This window comes from Vulpes lagopus, chromosome 5 (assembly GCF_018345385.1).
Source record: "Vulpes lagopus strain Blue_001 chromosome 5, ASM1834538v1, whole genome shotgun sequence".
NCBI classification, from domain to species: Eukaryota; Metazoa; Chordata; class Mammalia; order Carnivora; family Canidae; genus Vulpes; species Vulpes lagopus.
In genome coordinates, this window is record NC_054828.1 from 8,130,730 (window position 1) to 8,156,933 (window position 26,204).

Here is a 26,204-nt window from a genome sequence, read left to right on the forward strand (position 1 = left end):
GATTAACATCAAGGGATAGAGAGGGTATAGTCAACAAAATTACATATCAACAGTAGGAATATAAACAAATACAAATACTTGGGAAAAAATCTATTGTTTTTCACATTTACAAATTTAAAAAGTCCCAAAAAACTACATATAGCAGTACTTAATTTTTACATAATTTACAAACGAGCAGAACTAATTAATATTGTTTTGGGAATCATGTATACGTCATACAACTACTTAAAAAAATCAAGGCAACGACAAAGAAAAATTTAGGATAACCAATTACTTATCTCTGGGAGGGAGGCAATAGGATAGCAGAGCATAAAGACATAGAAGTAGATGCATGGAACTAGTAATGTTCTAGCTCTTCAATGAGGCATCAGTTCATGAGTATTCATTTAAAAAATATGTTGTGGGATCTCTGGGTGGCGCAGCGGTTTGGCGCCTGCCTTTGGCCCAGGGCGTGATCCTGGAGACCCGGGATCGAATCCCACATCGGGCTCCCGGTGCATGGAGTCTGCTTCTCCCTCTGCCTGTGTCTCTGCCTCTCTCTCTCTCTCTCTCTCTCTGACTATCATAAATAAATAAAAAAATAAATAATAAAAATAAAAATAAAAAATATGTTGTATAATTTATATGTTTGTTATATTTATTCTTCTGAAATTACTGAAAATGAAAACAGATAATTAAAAGTGAACTTTGGGGTGCCTGAGTGGCTCAGTCAGTTAAGCGTCTGACTCTTGATCTCAGCCCAGGTCTTGATCTCATGGTCACGAGTTTAAGCCCTGTGTTGGGCTCCAAAAAACAAACAAACCCTTTCCCCATCTTTAAAAAAAGTGGGCTTAATAAAGGCGTATATAATTCTTTACTTGTATAGATACTTGGGGAGAAAACAATAAGGTACTACCAAAATCTGTCTGCTCATATTCATGGCCTGCTGTTGCCCAAGTCCTCTGAGAAGGAGTGTTATTAAAATATATGAGCAGAGGGATGCCTGGGTGGCTCAGCGGTTGCAGTCTGCCTTCGGCTCAGGACGTGATCCCAGAATTCCGGGATTGAGTCTCATGTGGGGCTCCTGCAGGGAGCCTGCTTCTTCTCCCTCTGCCTATGTCTCTGCCTCTCTCTGTGTTTCTCACGAATAAATGGATAAAATCTTAAAAAAAAAAAAAAAAAAAAAGAGCAGAAAAAATTAAAATGAGCAGAGGCTTTAGGGTAGAATTCTCAGCTCTGCCCAAATGAGTTGCATAATTTTTAAAGTTTATTTTCCTCATCTGTTGAACAGGCATGTTAATAATTGCTCCTATCTCACAGTGCCAATGGGAGGATCGAATGAGATAATGTATGTAAAATCATTTTATAATAAAGTGCTTTAGAAGTGGCATCATAGGAAGTGACTCTGAAGGGCAATTCGTGTACCTTGATGAGCTGATTATTCTTCACATAGTGCAAAGTGTTTGACCGATTACCTCCAGCGACTACAGGCGGGTAGGCCAAGATGTCTGCACCACGGGCCCGGCATTCAAATTCAAACTGAAAAACAAGAGCCAAGCATGACTGAAGATAGGATTTCCTCAGGGCTGTGCCAGCACAGGCTCTCTCCATTTAAGTACTTCTTTCCCATCATTACTGGAAAACAAGTTATCAAATCTAACCAAACTTACTGTGCTGCAATTCCAGGTTATTTTTTATTCCCTGCCAATCCTGTTATTTGACCTTATTATTAAGTCTGTTCTGTTCCTCTGAGTGCTCTAAATTTCCTACAATTTTCAAATTAAGTCCAGAAGAGAATATTGAAAACCTATGATCAAGGCTGAGTACAGAGATATAGTTAAGTTCGTGTTTTTTATTCTTATTTAGATAAACACTGGAATATGCTTGCATTTTTACAACAGCTATGTGATATTAATTTTAATTGTAGCTCTGCGTATTTCAGACACATCTAATAAATTATCAGCAATACTGAAGAACCAAATCCTTTCCACTGAGGTCACTTACATGAAAGCCAACTGGATGCCATCTACAAATCAATGAAATTACTTTACTATTTTTGCTTCCAACAAAATCTTTCCAATGTTTTAAAGCTCACCTTAGCGTAAAGAAAGCCTTCTTCCATAGGAGCTTTACTGGCAAACATGGTCTCTATGAAAGCCTGTAAACAGAATGAAGGGTGAACAGTGTCATTTTAAGTATGCTGCTGACTCAAAACATTCAAAAATACTGGAGTTCAAATGAAAAGCACCATTCTCCCCAATTTTGTTAATCTGAAGTTGTGATTTTGTGGGTACGATGAAACAGATTCTGAAGAGGAAACTATTGCTTTCAGGACTATTTGACTGATGACAGATTTAGTGGAAGGGTGACCCAACGATCACACTCAGAATATACACTGGTATGCTAGAGTAAGTTACAAGGGAATAAATTTGTCATTTATGTTACAAAACAGTCTAGAAACGTATAAAATTATGGATTGAATGGTCCAGTCTATTTTAAGGTTTCCCAACCTCAGCAATTTTGACATTTTGGACTAGATAACTCTTTGTAGGGTGCCAACAGCACTTCCCAACTGTGATAATCAGATATTGCCAAATATTCTCCAAAGAACAAAACTGCCCCAAGTTCAGAATCAGTGACCTATCGTGTAAATACTATATGGTGTGTGTGTGTGTGTGTGTTTTTTTTTTTTAATGAACATATATGTTTATAATTCACCAGTGTACCTTATTCCAAAAAAAAGATTTTTTAAAAAGATTTTATTTATTTTTCATGAGAGACACAGAGACAGAGGCACAGATGCAGGCAGAGGAAGAAGCAGGCTCCATGCAGGGAACCCGATATGGGACTTGATCCCAGGACCCCAGGATTACACCTTGAGCCGCAGTCAGATGCTCAACCACTGAGACACCCAGGCATCAAAAAAGATTTTGATTAAAATGCACAAAATACAAGATAGCATAAATTTATGGCAGAGTTAAAGAAAAGCAAGCCTTAAGTGGAATGGAGCTCAAAAAACTAATAATGCATACCATAATGACCTTCATGATTACTATAGCACTATGGATGGGCTGCAAATTTATGAGTTTTCTGGCAGCCAGTGTGGAAAGGAAAGCCGTCAGCTATATTTCCCACGTCTGTGGGATAAAAACAAGTCAGTTGCACATGTATAGGACTATACAATAATACCACCACTAGAAAGGAATTTCTCTAGAGTTGTTTTAAGAGTGAAGGCAACATGGGAAGGAATGTTTTTAATAACATTTACAAATATGAGTCAATGACATCACCATAGGGAAAGCAAGTGAGCTAGTGCAAGTAGCTGCATGGCTTGCTCCTGTTCTCATTCTGATCCTTCCTCAAATGTTTCATCCTGATAGATGCCTTTCTGACCACCTACTTAAAGCAGCACTTCTACCACACTTCATCCCCTTCCACTGCTTTGTTTTTCTGCACAGCATTTAATTCCAGCTGACTATACAGCATGTTTGTTTACTGTCTCTCCTCAACTAGAATGTACACTGAGGACAGGGTCACATGGCAAGTCTGTGTTGCTCACCACTTGGTCTCTAGAATCTAGAACAGTACCTGGCAACATAGTAAATAATAAATATCTTCTGAATGAATTAGCAATTACAATGAAAGTTGAAGGATATTTATCTATATACATGTACAAATGTTGATGAATAACTTGTTAGTGCTACATTTGTAGCATGAAGCTAAAGCAAAAAAAAAAGGAAAATGTGTGGTATTTTCGCTGAGGCTCACTCACTAAAAAGAGGGAACTTTCTTTTTTTGACTCTTACCTGCACCTTTGTCTTTTTATTATTTCCTTTCAAAACTCTGGTAAGTAAATAGCACAGAAAAATTTTGTGCATGCATACACACACACACACACACACTTATGTGTTCATCTACTGACTGGATACATGGGTTGTTTGCATCTTTTGGCTATTGTGAACACTGCTTCTGTGAACATTTGTGTACAAGTATCTGTTTCAGTACCTTTTTTAGTTCTTCTGAGTATATACCTAGGAGCAGAGTTGCTAGGTCACAAGACAATTCTATGTTTGAGTTCTTCAGAAACCTCCAAGTTATTCCACAGTGGTTGAACCATTCCACAGTCACACTGGTAATGTGAAAGGTTCCAACTTTCCCACTTCCTTACCAACATTTGTTATTTTGTGTGTGTGTGTTTTAATTTTTTAAGTTTATTTTTACATCTTAATCACCCAGTGCTCATCATTAATGCACTCCTTAATCACCTATTTCACTCATTCCCCCCCCCACCCCCAACTCACCTGCCCTCTGGTAACCATCAGTTTGTTCTCTATAGTTGAAGTCTGTTTCTTGGTTTTCTCTCTTTTTTCTCCTTTGCTCATTTGTTTCTTAAATTCCACATGAGTGAAATCATATGGTATCTTTCTCTTATTTCACTTAGTATTATACCATTTAGCTCCATTATGTTATTGTAAATGTAAGATTTCATTTCTTAATGGTTAATATTCCATTTTACCTATCTATCCATCCTACTCTTCTTTATCCACTCATCAATCGATGGGCACTTGGGTTGCTTCACTACCTTGGCTATCGTAAATAATCTGGCTATAAACATAGGGGTGTACATATCCCTTTGAATTAGTGTTTTTGGGGCAGCCCAGATGGCTCAGCGGTTTAGTGCCACCTTCAGCCTGGGGCCTGATCCTGGAGACCTGGGATTGAGTACCATGTTAGGCTCCCTGCAGGGAGCCTGCTTCTCCCTCTGCCTGTGTCTCTGCCTCTCAATCTCTCTCTCTGTGTCTCTTATGAATGAATAAATAAAATCTTAAAAAAAAAAAAAAAAAAGAATTAGTGTTTTTGTATTCGTTGGGCAAATACCCAGTGGTGCAATTACTGGATCACAGGGCAGTTCTACTTTTAACTTTTTGAGGAAACTCTTTTTTCCATAATGGATGCACCAGTTTTGCATTCCTACCAATAGTGCACAGGGTTCATTTTTCTTCACATCCTTGCCAATACTTGGTGTTTCTTGTGTTTTTTATTTTAGCCATTCTGACAGGCGTGAGGTGGTATCTCATTATGATCTGATTTGTATTTCCCTGATAAGCAATGATGAGCATCTCTACAGAAATGTCTGCCCATGTCTTCTGCCATTTTAAAAACTAGATTATTAGGTTTTGGGGTGTTGTGTTGTATAAGTTCTTTATGTATTTTGGATACTTAAAAAGAAATGTATTCAAGAGAGACACAGAGGCAGAGACATAGGTAGAGAGAAGCAGGGTCCATGCAGGGAGCCCGATGTGGGACTCGATCCTGGGACTTCAGGATCATGCCCTCAGCCAAAGGCAGATGCTCAAGCAGGTGTCCCTGGATACTAACTCTTTATTAGGTGTTAGATATCATTTGCAAATATCTTCTCCCATTCTGTAGGCTGCTTTTTAGGTTTGTTTATTGCTTCCTTCATTGTACAGAAGCTTTTTATTTTGATGTAGTCCCAACAGTTTATTTTTGCTTTTGTTTCCCTTCCCTTGGAGGATTTTTTTTTTTTTTAAGAGAGACGGAGAGTGCCGTTGTGCTCGAGGTGGGGGGGCAGAGGAAGAGAGAGAATCTTAAGCAGGCTCCATGCCCAGTGTGGAGCCCAACATGAAGCTTGATTTCATGACCCTGAGATCATGACCCCAGCCAAAATCAAGAGTTGGACACTTAACCAACTGAGCCACCCAGGTGCCCCAAAGGAGACCTATTTAGAAAAAAGTAGCTACAGCCAATGTCAGAGAAATTATTGCGTGTGCTTTCCTTAAGTATTTTTATGATTTCAGGTCTTACATTTAGGTCTTTTTTTTTTTTTTTTTCCATTTAGGTCTTTAATCTATTTTGTGTATGGTGTAAGAAAATGGTCCAGCTTCATTCTTTTGCATGTTGTTATCTAGTTCTCCCAGCAAGATTTTATTCAAGAGACTGTCTTTTCCCCATTGGATATTTTTTCTTGCTTTGTCAAGATTAATTGACCATATAAGCATGGGTTTATTTCTGGGCTCTCTATTCTTTTTTTTTTTTTAAGATTTTATTTATTTATTCATGAAAGACACACAGAGAGAGGCAGAGACATAGGCAGAGAGAAGCTAGCTTCCTGCAGGGGGCCCAATATGTGACTTGATCCCAGGACCCTGGGATCACACCCTGAGCTGAAGGCAGATCCTCAACTGCTGAGCCACCCAGCGTCCTTGGGCTCTCTATTGTGTTCCACTGATCTATGAGTCTGTTTTTGTGCCAGTACAATACTGTTTTGATGACTACAGCTTTGAAATAACTTGATATCACAGTGCAGAACTGTGGTACCTCTAGCTTTGCCTTTTTAAAGATTGCTTTGGTTATTCAGGGTCTTTTGTGATTCTATACAAATTTTAGGTTTGTTCTAGTTCTGTGAAAAATGCTGTTGGTATTGTGATAGGGATTGCATTAAATGTGTAGACTGCTTTGGGTAGTATAGGCATTTTAATACTATTTGTTCTTCCAAACAATGAGAATGGAATGTCTTTCCATTTCTTTGTGTCCCTTCGATTTCTTTCATCAGTGTTTTACAGTTTTCAGAGTACAGGTCTTTCATTTCTTTGGTTGGGTTTATTCCCAGGTATCTTATTCTTTTTGGGGCAATTGTAAATGGGATTGTTTTCTTAATTTCTTTTTCTGTTGTTTCATTATTGGTGCATAGAAATACAACAGTTTTCTGTAGATTGATTCTGTATCCTGCAACTTTACTGAATTTATCAGTTCTTGCAGTTTTTTGGTAGTTTTTCAGGTTCTCTACAAATAGTATAATGTCATCTGCAAATAGTGAAAATTTTATCTCTTCCTTATCAATTTGGATACCTTTTATTGCTTTTTGTTGTCTGACTGCTTCAGTACTACGTTGAATAAAAGTACTGAGTGGGGACATCCTTATCTTGATCCTAGCCTTGGGGAAAGGATCGATTTCTTCCCACTGAGAATGATGTTAGCTGTGGATTTTTCACATACGATCTTTATTATGTTATGTTCCCTCTAAATTTACTTTCTTGAGGGTTTTTATCATGGATCAATGTTGCACTTTGTCAAATGCTTTTTCTGCATCTATTGAAATGATCATATGGTTCTTACTGATGGGCTATATCATGTTGATTGATTTGTGAATATTGAACCACCTTTGCAACCCAGGAAAAAAATCCCACTTGATTGTGGATGACTTTTTAAATGTATTGCTACATTTGCTGTGCTAGTACTTTGTTGAGAACATTTGCATCTATGTTCATCACAGATATTGGCTTATAGTTCTTTTTCATTTGGGTCTTTATCTGATTTTGTTATCAGGGTAAGGATGGCCTCATACAATAAATCTGGAAGTTTACTTTCCTTTTCTATTTTTCGGAATAGTTTGAGAACAGGCATTAACTTTTTTTTTTTTTTTAGTTTTTAGATTTTTTATTCAAGAGAGAGAGAGAGAGAGAGAGAGAGAGAGAGAGAGAGAGAGAGGGAGGACCATCCAGGCGTCCCAGGCATTAATTTTCTAAAATGTTTGCTAGAATTTACTTGTGAAGCCATTTGGTCCTGAACTTTTGTTTGTTGGGAGTTTTTTGAGTACTGATTCAATTTCTTTGCTGGTAATGGGTTTGTTCAAATTTTCTATTTCTTCCTATTTGTTATGGTAGGTTATGTTTCTAGGAATTTATCCATTTCTTCTACGTTGTACAATTTGTTGGCATACTGTTTTTCATAATAGTCTCTTACAGTTGTTTATATTTCTGTGGTGTTTGTTATTTCTCCTCTTTCATTTGTGATTTCTTTTATCTGGGCCCTTTTTTTCTTGGAGTCTGGCTAGAGGTTTATCAATTTTATTGATTTTTTTTTCAAACAACCAGTTCCTGGTTTTATTGATCTGTTCTACTGTTTTTTTTAGTTTCTATAGTATTTATTTCTGGTCTCATCTTTATTAGTTCCTTCCTTTTGCTGGTGTTAGGCTTCATTTTTTGTTTTTCTTCTAGCTCCTTTAGGAGTAAGGTTAGGTTGTTTATTTGAGGTTTTTCTTGCTTCTTGAGGTAGGCCTCTATTGCTATAAAATTCCCTTTTAGGACTTGTTTTGCTGCATCCATTTGCTGCATTAAAATGTTGTGGTCTCATTTTCATTTGGTTCCATGTATTTTTTAAAATTTCCTTTTTTTTTTTTTTCCTCCTGGCTGACCCATTCACTGCTGAGTAGCATGTTATTTAACTCCTATGTATTTGTGGTCTTTCCAGATTTTTTCTTGTTGGTTGACTTCTAGTTTCATAGTGCTGTGGTCAGAAAATATGCATGGTATAACTTCAATCTTTTGGAATTTGTTGAGGTTTGTTTTGTGACCTAATGTAATCTATTCTGAAGAATATTTCATGTGCACTTGAAAAGAATGTGTATTCTTCTGTCTTAGGATGGAATGTTCTGAATAGATCTATAAAACCCATCTGTCCACTATGTCATTCAAAGTCATTGTTTCCTTGTTGATTTTCTGTTTAGACCATCTGTCCATTGATGTAAGCAGACTGTTATAATCCCCTACTCTTATTGTATTATTGATTACTTCATGTTTGTTATTAACTGTTTTATGTATTTGGGTGCTTCCACATTGGGTGTATAAATACCTAAAATTATTATATCTTCTTGTTGGATTGTTCCCTTACTATATAGTGTCCTTTTTGTCTCTTGTTATAGTCTGTTTTTTTTTTTCACTTGTTTTTATTGAAGTTCGATTTACCAATATATAGTATAACACCCAGTGCTCATCCCATCAAGTGCCCTCCTCAGTGCCCACCTCCCCTTCTGCAACCCTTTGTTTATTTCCCAGAGTTTGGAGTCTCTCATGGTATGTCTCCCTCTAATTTTTCCCACTCAGTTCCCTTCCCCTTATAATCCCTTTCACTATTTCTTATACTCCCCGTATGAGTGAAACCATATGATGATTGTCCTTCTCGAATTGACTTACTTCACTCAGCATAATACTCTCTAGTTCCATCCACATCGAAGCAAATGGTGGGTATTCGTCCTTTTTGATGGCTAATATCTCAGTGTGTGTGTGTGTGTGTGTGTGTGTGTGTGTGTGTGTGTGTGTGGTGTCTATCTTCTTTATCCATTCATCTGTTGAAGGATATCGTGGCTCCTTCCACAGTTTGGCTATTGTGGACATTGCTGCTATGAACATCTGTATCTTTGGGGTAAATACCCAGTGGTGCAACTGCTGGGTCATAGGGTAGCTCTATTTTTAACTTTTTGAGGAACTTCCACACTGTTTTCCAGAGTGGCTGCACCAATTTGCATTCCAATGGTGCAAGAGGGTTCGCCCTTCTCCACATCCTTTCCAACATTTGTTTCCTGTCTTGTTAATTTTTGCCATTCTCACTAGTGTGAGGTGGTATCTTACTACAGTTTTGATTTGTACTTCCCTGATGGCAAATGATGTGGAGCATTTTCTCATGTGCTTGTTGGCCATGTGTATGTCTTCTTTGGTGAAATTTCTGTTCATGTCTTCTGCCCATCTCATGATTGGATTTTTTGTTTCTTGGGTGTTGAGTTTAATAAGTTCTTTATAGATCTTGGATACTAGCCCTTTATCTGATAGGTCATTTGCAAATATCTTTTCCCATTCGGTAGGTTGTCTTTTAGTTTTGTTAACTGTTTCTTTTGCTGTGCAGAAGTTTTTATCCTGATTAAGTACCAAGAGTTCATTTTTGCTTTTGTTTCCTTTGCCTTGATAGATGTGTCTTGCAAGAAGTTACTGTGGCCAAGTTCAAAAAGGTTGTTGCCTGTATTCTCCTTTAGAATTTTGATGGATTCTTGTCTCACATTTACATCTTTCAACCATTTTGAGTTTATCTTTGTGTATAGTGTAAGAGAATGGTGTAGTCTTTGTTTTAAAGTCTATTTTGTCTGATATAAGTATTGCTACTCTGGCTTTCCTTTTTTTTTTTTTTTAAAAGATTTTATTTATTTTAGAGAGAGCAGGAGAGAGAGAGAGAGAGAGCAAGAGCAAGCACACAGCAGGGGGAGTGAGAGAGGGAGGGAAAAGCAGGTTCCCCACTAAGGAGGGACCCTGAGGTGGGGCTCAATCCCAGAACCACAGAATCATGATCTGCGCTGAAGGTAGATGCTTAACCAAGACACCCAGGCGCCCCTACTCTGGCTTTCCTTTTACATACATTTGCATGATAAATGTTTCTCCATTCCCTTACTTCCAATATGCAGGTGTCTTTAGGTCTAAAGTGAGTCTCTATACACTACAGATGGTCTGTCGTCTGTAGACTGTAGATATAGATGGGGTCTTTTTTTATTTTTTTAAACGCATTTTGTCATCCTATGTCTTGATTGGAGTGTTTAGTCCATTTACTTCAAAGTATTCATAGATATGTAATTATTGCTATTTTATTACTTATTTTGTGATTGTTTCTGAAGATTTTCTCTGATCCTTTCTTGTCTCTCTCTCTTGTGGTTTGCTCGTTTGCTTTGGTGATATATTTGGATTTCTTTCTCTTTATTCTTTGTATATCTATTAGTGGTTACCATTAAGTTTGTATATAACATTTTCTGCAGATAGCAGTCTATATTAAGTTGATGGTCATTTAAGTTTCAACCCATCCTTTCTCTTCTTCCCCTTACCCCCATGTTTTAGGTATATGGTGTCATATTTGACATCTTTTTATTTTGTGAGTTCTTTGGCTGATTTTTAACAAAAATATTCATTTTTACCACTTTTGGGTTTCTTACCTTCATACTGTCATTTTTGGTCTTTCTATTCAGAGTCCCCTTTAATATTTCTTGCAGGGCTGATTTATTAGTCATGAGTTCCTTTAGTTTTTGTTGATCTGGAAAACTTTTATTTTTCCTTGTATTCTGAAGATAGCCTTACTGAATAGAGTATTCTTGGCTGCAGGTTTTTCCTCAGTACTTTGACTATATCATGCCACTCCTTTCTGGCTTGGAAAGTTTCTGCTGAAAAATCTGATAGCCTTATGGAGTTTCCTTTATATATAACTGTCTTTTGTCTAGTATTTTTTAATCACTGTATTTTGCTATTTATTCATTTATTATTTCAAGTTTACTTATTTAAACAACCTCCACACCAATACTGGGCTCAAACTCACGAACCTGAGATCAAGATCTGCAAGCTCTATCAACTGAGCCAGCCAGGTGCCCCTATATTTTGCCATTTTAATTTTTTAATTACAGTATGACTTGGTGTGGATCTTTTTTTTTTTTTTCTACTTTGTTGGGGGTTTTCTGTACCTCCTGGATCTCAGTACGCTTCCTTCCCCAGATTAGGAAAGTTTTCAGCTATTATTTCTTCAAATAAATTCTCTGTTCCCTTTTCTCTCTCTTCTTCTAGGATTCCTATCATGTTATGTTTGATAGAGTCACTGAGTTCCCTAAGTCTGTTCTCATTTTGCATAATTTCTTTTTCTTTTCTTCATCTTGATTACTTTCCATTACTCTGTTTTCTAGGTCATTAGTTTGTTTCTCTGCTTCTTCCAGCCTGCTGTTCATGCCATCAAGCATGTTTCTCATTTATTTACTGAGGCCTTATCTCTGCTGTTATTCCCTTACCTCTGTGTTAATGGTCTCACTGATGTCTTCCACTCTTTTCTCAAGTCCAGTATGATCATTGTTTTAAATTCTCCATCAAGCATGTTATTTATATCTCTTTTGTGTAGCTCTCTGGCCATGGCCTTGTCCTGTTCTTTCATTTGGGGAAAATTCCTCTGTTATTTCATTTTGTTTAAGTCTCTGCTTGTTTCTGTATGTTAGGAGAGTCAGGTATATCTCTTGTTGTTGAGGGTAATGGTTTTATGAAGAAGAGGTCCTATAATGTCCTGCAGTGTAGTGTGCCGTTCCCCATTGCTGGCCACTTCTGAGAGTATCTCCAATGTGTGCTGCTTGCACCCTGCTATTGTGTCCTGGCTGCTTTATCCTTCATGCCAGTTGTCTATAGGGGCTCTCTTTGCCTGTTATGAGCAGGATCTGGTCCCTGGCCTGAATGTGGTGCATTTCCACTGGTGTGCTTTGGTCTGCTTGTGAAATGAGACCTATTGCTGCTGCGACTGGAACCAAGGCCTTGCAAAACTCCTTGGCCAGTAGATATGGTGTTGGCAAGGGTTTGGGCCACTGTTCTGGGGTAGAGGGTCCAATGAGACTGAGAAAAAGTGTGACTAGGAAAGGCTGTTCCACCAGAGTGCTGGGGGGTGGGGCTTGGTATAAGCATGTTAGGTAGTAAGTGTTGGCGCTGTGTTGATTCTCACAGGTGGCCCAGTGCTTATGCTGAAGGGTAGGAGAGAGAAATGGAGCCTGCCAGTTCCTTTGTTCTAGAGGGATCTCTCTGTGACTACTGCCTCTTTGGGACATGCTCTCAGATGAGCAACTAACCCTCACACTGTGTGCCCCAGGTCCTTTTCAGATAGTTGTTCCCATGGTGTATGTCCACAGGTTGTTTTCCCTGCTTTTTCTCCAAAAACAGCCTCAATATCCTCTGAGTTCCTTCGGAGCCAAACATGCTGAGTTTTCAAACTCCAGGCTTTAAGCCTGCTGGTTGCAAGAACTCACAAAATTTGGGCCCTCTCACTTTCCAAGCCAATTGCTAAGGGGATTTGTCTTCCCCGTGTGCTTCCTTGTGTATTAGCTTTGTCTCTTGCACTTTACTAGGACTGTGGCTCTCTCCCCACCAGAGACCACAATCTGATTTTCTCCACACTTCCTACCTTCTCCAATGTGTCTTCTTCCTTATCTTTAGGGAAGTTTGTCCTGCCAGTCTTCAGATCAATTTCTGGGGTATTTAAGATGATTTAGTAGTTATCTAGTTGTATTTGTGGGATGAAGTGAGTCTAGCGTTCTCCTATTCCACTGCCATCCTCCCCTCTTTAGTTTTTTTTTTTTTAATTTATTTATTTATGATAGTCACAGAGAGAGAGAGAGAGAGAGGCAGAGACACAGGCAGAGGGAGAAGCAGGCTCCATGCACCGGAAGCCCGATGTGGGATTCGATCCTGGGTCTCCAGGATTGCGCCCTGGGCCAAAGGCAGGCACTAAACCGCTGCGCCACCCAGGGATCCCTGTTTTTAAATTATAACCATCTTACTGGGTATGAAGTAGTATATCATTTTGGGTTTGATTTGCATTTTCTTTTTTCTTTTTCTTTTTTTTTTTAAAGATTTATTTATTTATTCATTCAGAGAGAGCGAGAGAGAGGCAGAGACACAGGCAGGGGGAGAAGCAGGCTCCATGCAGGAAGCCTGATGTGGGACTCGATCCCGGGTCTCCAGGATCACACCCCAGGCTGCAGGCGGTGCTAAACCGCTGCGCCACTGGGGCTGCCCTGATTTGCATTTCCATAACAGCTAATGATATTAAGCATCTTTTCATTGCTTATTGATCATTTGTATATCTTCTTTGGAGAAATGTCCATTTAAGTACTCTGCCCATTTTTTAAAAGAGATTGTTTGTTTATTTGAGGGAAAGAGAGAGAGGGAGAGAGTGCGAGCACATGACCAGTGGGGAAGGCTGGGGGAGGGAGAAGCAGGCTCCCCACTGAGCAGGAAGCCCAACTCAGGGCTCGATCCCAGGACCCCGGGATCATGACCTGAACTGAAGGCAGATGCTTAACCAATTGAGCAACACAGGTAGCCCTTCTGCCCATTTTTTACTGGGTTATCTTTTTGTTTTTGAGTTGCAAGAGTTCTTTACATATTCCAGATACTAGATCTTTATTGTATATATGGCTTGCAAATATTTTCTCCTATTCTGTAGGCTGCCTTCACTTTTTTGATGTCAATTGATTGATGCACAGAAGTTTTTAACTTTGATGAAGTCCAATTTATCTATTTTTCTTATGTTGCTTATTTTGGTGTCATACCTAAGAATCCACTGCCAAATTCAAGGTCATGAAGATTCACATCTACATTTCTGCTAAGAACTTTACAGTTTTAGCTCTTACATTTAGGTCTTTGATTTTGAGTTAATTTTTGTACATGGTATGACGTAGGGATTCTTTTTTGTTTTGTTTTGTTTTTTAGAAGACTTTTATTTATTCATGATAGACACACAAGGAGAGAGGCAGAAACATAGGCAGAGGGAGAAAGAAGCAGGATCCCCACGGGGAGCCTGATGCGGGACTTGATCCCAGGATCTTGGGATCACGACCTGAGCTGAAGGCAGATGTTCAACCACTGAGCCAGCCTGGGTTTCCTAAGGTATGGATTCAACATCGTTCTTTTGAATGTGGATATCCAGTTGTTCCAGCATATCTGAATTATTCTTAAGTATATGGTTAAAGCATTACTTTGAAAGAAAAAGAATGATTCTGATAAAGATGATGAAAATGCCATTATGAGCTCGGGTGACTGACAAGCCATCCTTGGTTTGAATTAGCACTGACTTTGAAATCTGTGGAATCAGGAAATGACAAAAGCTGAACTTTACTTTTAGCAGGTAGTAAAATGGACTGGAAGGGAATTGCAAATTAATGGCAGTTCTGTTAAAAATTTAGTGGTAGTGTTTGCTCCTTTGTATTAGCTTTTTTTTTTAGCTGAAAGCAACGGGACTCTCCTTCAGAAGTTTCACTTTCATGGCCGGCAGGTGGAGCTCCAACCAAAGGAACCCAGGCCACTTTAATTTTTTGATAAATCAGCTTGTGAGACATAATACAACCAATTCAAGTAGGGCAAACTGATGATGGAGGATAAAAGATCACGAAAGGGATTATTCAGTGAAGGAAATGAGCCACTGCGCAGATTTAGATACAAACTGATGAATTCTTTTTTTTTTTTTTTTTTTTTTTTGATGAATTCTTTTTAAAGATGGCTCCTGAGAATTATATGAAGGAGCAGTATCTCCGGCTTTAAATACTGCTGAGAGGAGGGAAATTGTTAGAGGCTCAATGTGGTTGACGTGACAATCCATAGTTTACTAGAATGGATTAAGGGAGAGGCCCAACATAGAAGGGTAATTGCCCTGTCTCTCCCTTGTTATATACATGGTAGTGCCTCCTGAAGCTGCATAAATGCTGTAGATGCAGGTAGAACTACACTGACTATCTGATAAAGGAAATGAACACCGTTATGGGATGGATGCTCCTTACTTAGGTTATGACTGACACTGTAATAAAGGACTTCATATATGACATTGTTGTTGGACTCTAGGAGGATGTAAAAAGTTTCAGATCTTTAATATCAACTTCCTCCTATGGATAATAAAAAGATAAAAATGAGTTTAGGACTTCACAGGAGAAATACAATCCAACAAGAAAGAGGACATACAAAGAATAAAGTTGGACATTCATCTTTTTGTTGTTGAATTTTAAGAGTTCTTTATATGTTCTGGATGTTAGATTGTTATCAGGTAGAGATCTGCAAACATTTCTCTTGTTCATAAATTACCTTTTTACTCTTGATAATGTCTTTTGATGTACAAAAGTTTTTTAATTTTGTTGAAGTCCAATTTATTTTTTTGTTGTTGTTACTACTGCTTTTGGCATCATATATAAGGATCCATTGCCAAATCCGAGGTCATGAAGACTTACCCATATGTTTCTGCTAAGAAACACATAAAAAATTAACTAAAAAATGAATCAAAGACCAAAACATTAGAGCTAAAACTTTAAAACTCTTAGTGGAAAGCACAGGGGAAAAGCTTCATGACCTTGGATTTGGTAATAATTGTTTTTGATATAACATCAAAACCAGGGGCTGGGAAGGGAAAATGTGAAGTTATTGTCTAATAGTTAACAGAGTTTCTATTTGGGATGATGAAAAAGTTCTGGAAACAGATAATGGTGCTGGTTGTACAACAATGTGAATGTACTTAATGCTATTGAGTCATATACTTAAAAATGGTTTAAAAACTAAACTTTATGCTATATAAATTTTACAAAAGAAAACAGCAAATGGAAAGAAAATAAGAAAGGGGGGGGTAACGATTCAGATCCTAAAACAATTCAGTTTTGGGGATGACAGGGTGGCTCAGTGGTTGAGTGTCTCCCTTTGGCTCAGATCATGATTCTGGGGTCCTGGAATTGAGTACCACATCGAGCTCCGTGGGGGAGCCTGCATCTCCCTCTGCCTGTGTCTCTGCCTCTCTCTGTGTCTCTCATAAATAATAAAATCTTCAAAAAAAATTCAGTTTTTATATGGTTAATTAAAAATGATATAAAAAGGAAGAAACTGAAAGCTACCAAGCTTTGATAATTTTACAGTTAGGCAGAGAATTGGTAACTGCCTGTCCTCAAACTTCTCAGGGTATAAAAAATCCCAAGGCAGATATATTCAATTTATTTGAGTTTTAGAGGACTTTAGAAAGAAAAAGATTCTAATTATCAGATGTCACAATACAGGCTTTTAATTTAAAGATAAAAATGGAAAAAGAAGATTGCTATGAAGGCCAGGGCCATCTCTGGGAGGGAACGCAAGACATTTTACAAATGTGTGAGTGAATGGCTGGATGTGGAGAATAAACTGTTTCAGATCTACTGAATACAGGGACACATTATGCAGCATTGCCTAAGGCTGCAAACGAACCCCTTAGGGATGACAGAATCATTTCAAGGTATTGTGGGGATGCTACTGTGAAAAGAGTGAAAATTAAAGTCTGGTTAGAAGTTGGAATGAAAGGGGTGCCTGGGTGGCTCAGTCGGTTAAGTGTCTGCCTTTGGTTCAGGTCATGATTCTGGGGTTCTGGAATTGAGCCCCCTGTCCCACCCCCCTCGCTTGTGCTCTTAAATAAATAAATAAATAAATAAATAAATAAATAAATAAATAAGATAGACAAATAAATAAATAAATAATAAATAAATAAATAAATAAATAAGATCTTAAAAAGAGAAGTTGGCATGTATGATAAAAAAAGGATGCTGTAATGTCTCCCTTACCTGAATGTATAGTTGATATGAATATAATGTTTGAATAAAAATTCTTCCCCCTACTAGGTGATAAAAAAAAGGAGTAGCTTGGATCCTCCCTTCATCTAGTACTCATCGGACATGCAAGGTGGGAGCCTTTAGAATTAACCTGAGACAATAAATTGGAAACATTATTGGATATCTGGAAGGCAGTAAGAAATCACTATCCTAAATGAGGAAACGTCAGATACAAGTATTTTAGTGTCCATAAACTCACTGCAATAGGCCAGTGTGGCCAACAAGGAAAGCTGATGAATCAGGTCACTAACCGTAGACTATAGGGGGCTCAATAAAACTATACCCGGAAGAGCCTCAGCTGTCTCTAGTTTTCTTTTTTTTTTTTTAAGGTGAAGTTTTCTTTCTTTTTTTCTTTCTTTTTTAATTTATTTATTCATGAGACACACACACACACACACACACACACACACACACAGAGCCTCACAAAGGCAGAGGGAGAAGCAGGCTCCATGCAGGGAGCCCGACGTGGGACTCGATCCCAGGTCTCCAGGATCAGGCCCTGGGCTGAAGGTGGCATTAAACCGTTAAGCCACTTGGGCTGCCCCTCAGCTGTCTCTAGTACAGTCCACACTATCCAACACATACAAGCTAAAGGTGATTGGTATTTTCTATTGATCCAGCTAATGCAATTTTCTAGTTATCAATCACCAGTGAGAGTCTATAACAATTTGCATTCACGTGGAATGGTTTCCAATATATAATATTACTTCAAAAATATGAAAACTCTTCTGAATATTGTCACAATCTGATAAGGCAAGACTGGGATCTAATATAGTTGGACAATATAATATATTGATGGTATTATTATTTTCTTTTCTTTTTTAAAGTAGGCTCCAAGCCCAGCATGGAGCCCAGTGCAGAGCTTAAACTCACAACCAGGAGATCAAGTCCTGAGTTGAGACTAAGAGTCAGATGCTTAACTGACTGAGCCACCCAGGTGCCCCAAGATTATTTTTATCTGAAATTGTAAATCAAGTTAAAAGCGACTTTACTAAGGTCATAAGTCCTATGACTGATTGTGGATGACTGACTAACCTTGCTAGAAATCCAGGGCTCCACACAGACTATGGAATTTGGAGAGATTACATGGGTTGGAGCAATCTGAGACATATTACAGACCACTAGGAATAAATTGTTATCACTCCCTGGCCCTCAGATTAAAGAGGTTGAACAATACCTACTCTACATATTTGACTTTTAGGAAAACTATACTTCATTTAGGGATGTTCTTGACTCCAATTTATAAAATCACAATGGAAAAGGCCTTATTTGGTTAGGGGCCTTAACAAAAAAAATTTCTTAGAACTGCAAAAGGCTATGGCTTAAGCTATCATGTTAGGACCATATGATCCTAATGCTGAAATAATATTATAAAGTGTCAGCCACTGCTAATACCTACTGGAATTTCCAAAAAAGCCATAATCTCTACCCCAAGGTGACCTCTGGGCTTTGGGGCTAAGATATTATTAGATGCTATTTTCCACTCTATGTCTTTTGAAAGACAATTGCTGATTTATTTTGGGGCATTTACTGAGATAGCCCTAATACCTAAAAGACTTATAAGAGCAAATTGGTCCTGAAATACATCATATCATTGCTGATGTCAGAAAAACATTCCAGTAAGAAGGGCAATGTCTAAAGAGGTTTCATCATAAAATGGAAATGCACTATATAAAGCATACTACTAGCAGATGGGATAGACTCATATTTATGAGTCTTTTTTCTTTGAGACTCTTCTTTCGACCAACTGCCCCATGGATGCCAGGCAATTGGTCTGGTTTACAGAAGTTTCAGAATTAGGAGTCATTCTGTATGGAAAAGAGGTGTTCTGAGTCCAGCAGAAAGTAAAATCCTCATGGAAGAAGGTAATAATAACAAGTTGGTCCACTGAGCTGAATTATATTATATTCTTACCTGTGATAGAACTAGATACAAATAGAAGCCTTGCTATTTAGGTAAATACTCATCCTAGGCTGCTGCCAACTGCCTTGCAATCGGTCTAACAAGTGGGCCATAAAGAACTGGATGGTAAAAGATCTCCACTTGGGCCACTGCTCTTTGGAAATCTCTATGGAAATTCTGAGGACAAAACAAGGCAAGCCATAATGATGCTTACCAAAGAAATTCAATGCCAAGGTTTGAAGGTAATTGGAATAAATACATTAACAGCTTAATTTGTTCTCTTGAAATGGCAATGAAGGTCCATGAAATGAATGGACATGGAGGAACTCAAGCCAGGCAGCAATGCACTAAACAATGACAGAGACCACTGGTCCCACTAAAGCTCAAATAAAAATTACCTTGGTTGCCAACAGTACAGTCCCATTTTTCTGTACATATGCAATCTATCCCCCTATTATTGGCAAAGGACTAACCAGAAAATTCTACTGTAGGGGTAAAGGTGTGGGTTAAAATTAGTGATGAAAGAAGGAATAAAGGCCAGACTGTTGCTGAGGGGGAGGGAGCCAATAAATGAGTACCACAAGAGGGAAAATCTACCATAATTTTGGTACCTAAAGAGATGCTTACAGCAAAAGAATTTTTTTTTTTTTTTTTTAGCTTTGACTCAGAAGCCCACTGGAGCAAAGGACTCTGATAAAGTCTCCTTTCTTGAAGAGCCAAAAAGAGAGCTGAACAATAGTTAACCTAATTAATACACTTCCCAGAGTGACTTACTGTCCTCCAAATGGATGAAGAAATGGGAGCTCTATGATTATATGCAAAAATGTTAGTGCTTTTTGATTCGCATTTCACAGGATGGATCTATTATGGAGGAGCTACTTGTGGAAAATGGTTTAGCAGTTTGAATTTGAAAAACATTGACTAAAAATCTAAATTAACATCATATGCTGTTAATCACGATGATGGTTTTAAAAAGTACCAGAGGGGTGCCTGGGTGGCTCAGTGGGTTAAGTGGCTGACTTTGGCTCAGGTCATGATCCCAAGGTCCTGGGATGGAGCCCCATGTGGGACTCCCTGCTCAGCATGGAGTCAGTTTCTTTGTCTACCTCGGCTCCTTCCTCCTTGCTCATGCTCTCAAATAAATAAAATCCTTCAATAAATAAACAAACAGGGACACCTAGGTGGCTCAGTGGTTGAGCACTTGCCTCCAGCTCAGAGCACGATCCCGGAGTCCCAGGATCAAGTTCCACATCGGGCTCCCCATGGAGAGCCTGCTTCTCCCTCTACCTATATCTCTGTGTCTCTCATGAATAAAATAAATCTTTAAAAAATAAATAAACAAATAGATTTTTAAAAAGGTTCACAATATGATGGTAGAGTATTATCTACCGCATATCCCTTCTGTCAAATTACTATTATATATGTAAAAATTGCAATTTGCCCTGTTTTTGTGGGTGAAAAGGCATGAGGAGGAGGAACAACTGGACACTTGGATCACTGATATAGGATAAGATCTAGGTACAACTTGGTGGGCCCACATTCCTGAGAATTCTGAAATTTATCTGGTTATGGGAAGTGCTACAAAGCACTCAAACCAAAGTCTATGTAGGAGTGACTACTACTCATGTGATCTAAGCCTGGGGAATTAACACTTTTGAAGTACCAAATGTATTTCCTAATTGAAGAAAAGCAGTTAGTAATCAGTGACATTTCTGCTGTTGGCCCATATGAAATAAGAGCTTTAGTGGAATTAGTTGCTGCTTAGGAGTATTTGGGCAGGCAGATTTATTGTTGTTGTTTTTTTAAAGATTTACTTATTTGAGAGAGAGAAAGAGTGTTCATGCTCGCAGAGGGTGGGGCATGGGAAGGGTGCAGAGGGAGAGAATTGCTCAAGCAGACTCCCTGCTGAGGACACAGTTTGATCCAACAACCCATGAGATCAGGATCCTAGTGTAAACCAAGAGTCAGATACTCAACAGACTGTTACCCAGGCATATTTGTTTTTAATGAGTAAAGACATACTGCTAGAAAAGACCTAATAAGGGCGTGCCTGGGTGGCTCAGTTGATTAAGCATCCAACTCCTGATTTTAGCTCAGATCATGATATCAGGGTTGTGAGATCACACCCCTGTACTGGACAGATTTTAAACAGGACTAGAGTGCTTCCTGTAGTAGATTAATGGGTTCTGCTGCAGGTTTCTTCTTACTGGAAACTAGTATCTGTCAAACCATGTAACCTTAGAGAAGGAATTTAGTTATGTTCTCAAGATGTTTTAAATCCTGAAAAAACAGAGATATGGCCTCTCATCTATATTCCTATGAGAAATGATACATTGTATTTAAGAAAAGATAAGATTGCAGGGGCACTTGAGTGGCTCAGTCAGCTGAGCATCTGACTTTGGATAAAGTTGTGATCTTGGGGTCCTGGAATTGAGTCTGGTGTTGGGCTCCATTCAGCTGAGAGTCTCCTCTCTCTCCCTCTGCCCCTTCCCCTGCTTGTGTACATGCTCTCTCTCTCTCAAATAAATGTTTTTTTTAAACAAAGATTTTATTTATTTATTCATGAGAGAAACAGAGAGAGAGGCAGAGACATAGGCAGAGGGAGAAGCAGGCTCCCCTATAGGGAGCCTGATGTGGGACTCGATTCTGGGACTCTAGGATCAAAACCTGAGCCAAAGGAGCCACTCAGGTGTCCCAATAAATTCTTTTTTTTCCAATAAATTCTTTTAAAAAAATAATTACGGCATGATTTTTTTTGAGAAAGAGAGAGGAAGAGAGAGAGAGCACGTGCATGCATGCATGAATGTGGAGCAGAAGGGGCAGAGGGAAAGGGAGATAACCTTAAATAGTTCTGGAATGGAGATCAATCTCACACCCCGAGATCATGACCTGATCTGAAACCAAGAGGCAGATGCTTAACCACCTGAGCCACGAAGGTGCATCTACACCATGATTTATACTGTAACTACAATAATACTGCTATATGGTATAACATGGAGGCATAAGTAAAATTAATATTGTAGATACTAAAAAACTGAGGATAATACTGATATTAATGATCAAATACAGAGGGAGACTGAATTAAAGCTATCTCAGGACATTATCCCTTTGGAGACAAACTAGTCTGAGAAGTATTTAGAGATGATTAACGATAGATTAATAATTTAGTAGATATATACCATAAAGAATGGACACTTAAAGATCCAAGAAGCAAAAGTATTATACAGTTACAAAAACATGGGAAAGTATAAATGGGTGGTTCAGCTACCTGTTTAAATGCATACCAGGATCCCTGGGTGGCGCAGCGGTTTAGCTCCTGCCTTTGGCCCAGGGCGCGATCCTGGAGACCCGGGATCGAATCCCACATCGGGCTCCCGGTGCATGGAGCCTGCTTCTCCCTCTGCCTGTGTCTCTGCCTCTCTCTCACTCTCTGTGTGTGACTATCATAAATAAATAAAAATTAAAAAAAAAATAAAAATAAATAAATAAATAAATAAATGCATACCAACACCACATTGGATACTGTAAATGTTTGGATTCTGCATATGGATTTTGATTATCTATCTGATTATGAGATATTGTAAGGCAAGTAAAGATATCACACTAGGGATTACAGTTTTATTAGAAAAAAGAGTGGACAGTGGGTTATGCGAGTGGACTGCTCTGTGAGGGTTAATTCCTGAAATTAGCTTGAGCTGTTTTGCTGAATTTTTGCATGGCACTGACTTTGGTCAAGGCACAGCATGAAACATACTCATTAAAGATGTTGTGAGGGCAATAAACACATGAAAAGATGCTCAACATCACTAACCATTAGGAAAATGCAAATCAAAACCATAGGAACAACCCAAATGTCCTGTCAACACTTGAACAGATAAATAAAATGATGCATATACAGAAAATGGCATATTATTCAGCCTTAAAAAGAAAGGAAATTCTGATATATATCACAGCATATTGAATCCTGGAGACATTTTGCTTGATGAAACAAATCAGAAATAAAGGAAAATATACTGTATGACTATACTTATATGAGGTGCCTAAAGTAGTCAAATTAGGAGCACCTGGGTGGGCTCAGCAGTTTGAGCGTCTGCCTTCGGCTCAGGTTGTGATCCTGGGGTTCAGGGATCGAGTCCTGCATTGGGCTCTCTGTGGGGGAGCCTACTTCTCCCTCTGCCTATGTCTCTGCCTCTCCCTCTCTATGTCTCTCATGAATAAATAAAATCTTAAACAAAAAAAAATAGTCAAATTATAGAGACAGAAAATAAAATGGTGGTCACCAGGGGTTAGAGGGAAGGCGAAATGGGAAGTCATTGTCTAATGTGCAATATACAAAATAGTTTTATATACAAAATAGTTTGTATACAATAGTTTTGTGTAAAATAGTTTTGTATACAATAGTTTTGTTGTTGTTTTTTTAAGATTTTATTTATTTATTCATGAGAGATACAGAGAGAGAGGCAGAGGGAGAAGCAGGCTCCCCGCAGGGGGCCTGATGTAGGAGTTGATCCCCGGATCACACTCTGAGCAGAAGATAGATGCTTAAACACTGAGCCATCCAGGTGTGCCATGGGTACAGTTTCAACAGGAGACCATGAGAAAGTTCTGGAGATATACAGTGGTGGTGATTGATAACAATGTATTTAATGCCAATGAACTGCATACTTAAAAATGGCTAAAAATGGCAAATTAGTCTTATGAGATTAATGGTTTGTACTTGTCTCACTGTGAGTTCTCTGAAGGGCTTTGCTATTGTACAGCAGGAATATGCCAATATGACCAAATAGGCAAAATTCCTAGCTGAGATTTCGTTTTGGGTTCCCTGGCTCCAAGGCATTCTGTGCGTACATCTATCTGTGCTCCTTATCCATGAGAGAAAATTCATCCTGCCACCCTTACTGAGGGAGGACAAGGGCCTGAACCTGGCTTCTCTGGACCCTTTCTGTGAGACAGCCTTTGACAGTGAAAGATATTCTTCCTTTAAAGCTGTTGCTGTACTGTATCTGTTTCCTAGAATAAATTAAGCTTTGTAAGCCCTATCGTTTTGGGTCCAGAGTCTTCTTTAGAAATCTAACTGTGTTTAGCTGCCATGATTTCAGTTATCATAAGGAAAATACAATGAATTAATTTATGTTGTTCCAAGGAGAGACAACTAAAACCATGGGTGAAAGATTCAAGAAGGCAGATTTATCTTGCCTTGCAAGGTACTGACCAAGTCTCTAGACGTGCTCACCAAACAGAAAAATAGAAGGTGGATGCTCATCTCCTAGGACATTAAGGGGCCCACTGAACCCTAAGAACTTCAGTTTTTTAATTTGGAAAATACTTTTTTGGTAGGAACCATACCTGTGATGTTAGTTTCCCAGCAATCTGCATTCGCTCAATTTCTGCAGGAGATTTAATCAGCCGGAGACGCTGTATCAGCTGCTGGACAGCCCGAACTTTATTCTTGCTCCTGGCTTTGACCTCAGTCAGCTGCTGCATGTAGTCAGAGTGAAGCTGTGCATGAGAGGGTCTCATCCAGTCATACCAGACCATATTTGTCTCATCTTAAAATGAGCAGCAAAAAAATAAATTTAAAATAAAACAAAAACAAGAAATGCCAACTGTCATAATGACTTGAGCAAGAGTCAAAACTATAAAACCTGTGGCATAGAACTCTGGAGGGTTGAACAAAAACTCTCTCAGGATTGAAGCAACTGAAGGGTTTGATCATGTATCACTGGAAAGGCTACTCCCTGCAAATGGCAATATATTCTGACACCGAATATACAGCTTTTCTGACCCCAAACTTCAGTGTTCCTTATAAAGATGGTAGACGATGGGACTAAAGCTTTTTCTCCAGCTTAGATCTCATTCATTATTTGTTAAGTATTAAAGAACTCCACATCATAACTGAACTAGAGGGATTGTTGAATAAATGAACACAGGAGGACAGAAAAAAGTACTCAGATCATGACCTCCTGGTTAAAAGTATTCCCTTTCTTCCCAATCTGTGTTAGTGAAAAGAGACTTTCATCTCATTTAGGAGAACTCTTCATGGCTATGGAAACACTCTAGTGGATAGTGTGTGCTAACCCACACTTAACGGGAACCCTTTTCCTTTCCCATCTGCTATATATTCTCATTAGACAACTACAGTTCTCCTTTTAAATCTAGAGACCCAAGGAACTGGTCTATATGTGCCTGACATATAACACTTATGTGAAGGCTCATGACGAAGATGTTCCCACTTACAGCTGGTTTCCATTCATCCCTTTCTTTTTTCCTGACATGGCCTATAAGCAACCTTCCCAACAACTGAAGTCTAAGGGGTTGTTATGTTTTATACAAAGTATTTGGGACAGGGACACCTGGGTGGCTCAGTGTTTTAGCGCCTGCCTTTGGCCCAGGGTGTGATCCTGGAGTCCAGGATCAAGTCCCGCATCGGGCTCCTTGCATGGAGCCTGTTTCTCCTTCTGCCTCTCTCTGGGTGTCTCTCATGAATGAATAAATAAAATCTTTAAAAAAACCCAAAAAAACAAAGTATTTGGGACAGAAGAGGGGAAAAGTCTTACAAATTTTGATTGGCTATATATTAGTGATACAACCTCCTAAATATTTTCATTTTAAAATAAACATAGTTTTATTTTATTTTATTTTTTTTTATAAACATAGTTTTAAATGTATATTACAATCAAACATTAATCTTATTTTTAACAGAAATTTAATTGTACTTTTAAAACAGTAAAACCACCTCTACTACCTGTTCTCAGTGTATGAAATCATATCCCTACTTTTTTGGGTTTTTAAACTTATTTAAATAAATATGACTTCATGAATCTTTTCCTTTGCCTGCTACTTTTATCTAGTAACTAGTAACATTAAGAATGGTGAGTTAGGGATCCCTGGGTGGCGCAGCGGTTTGGCGCCTGCCTTTGGCCCAGGGCGCGATCCTGGAGACCCGGGATCGAATCCCACGTCGGGCTCCATGTGCATGGAGCCTGCTTCTCCCTCTGCCTGTGTCTCTGCCTCTCTCTCTCTCTCTCTCTCTGTGACTATCAAAAATAAAAATTAAAAAAAAAAAAGAATGGTGAGTTAGAAGTCTTTTGAGATATAAATTCGGGGTAAGTTTTCTTTCTTTTTTTTTTTTTTTTAATTTTTATTTATTTACGATAGTCACAGAGAGAGAGAGAGAGAGAGAGAGGCAGAGACACAGGCAGAGGGAGAAGCAGGCTCCATGCACCGGGAGCCCGACGTGGGATTCGATTCCGGGTCTCCAGGATCGCGCCCTGGGCCAAAGGCAGGCGCCAAACCGCTGCGCCACCCAGGGATCCCCGGGGTAAGGTTTCATTTAACAATACTGAGTTGATGAAATTTACAC

General features: G+C 38.7%; 1 protein-coding gene across 3 annotated transcripts in view; it reads right to left on the minus strand.

The window, feature by feature from the left end:
- The window catches only part of XPNPEP3 (X-prolyl aminopeptidase 3), a 74,405-nt gene that overhangs the window by 18,942 nt on the left and 29,259 nt on the right, over positions 1-26,204 (minus strand). For all 3 annotated transcript variants that reach the window (XM_041757514.1, XM_041757513.1, XM_041757515.1), the window contains 3 exons: positions 24,188-24,390; positions 2,075-2,137; positions 1,405-1,518 (listed from right to left, as the gene is read on the minus strand). In XM_041757514.1, the coding sequence (XP_041613448.1) occupies positions 1,405-1,518; positions 2,075-2,137; positions 24,188-24,390 (380 nt within the window). The remainder of the gene's footprint in view (positions 1-1,404; positions 1,519-2,074; positions 2,138-24,187; positions 24,391-26,204) is intronic.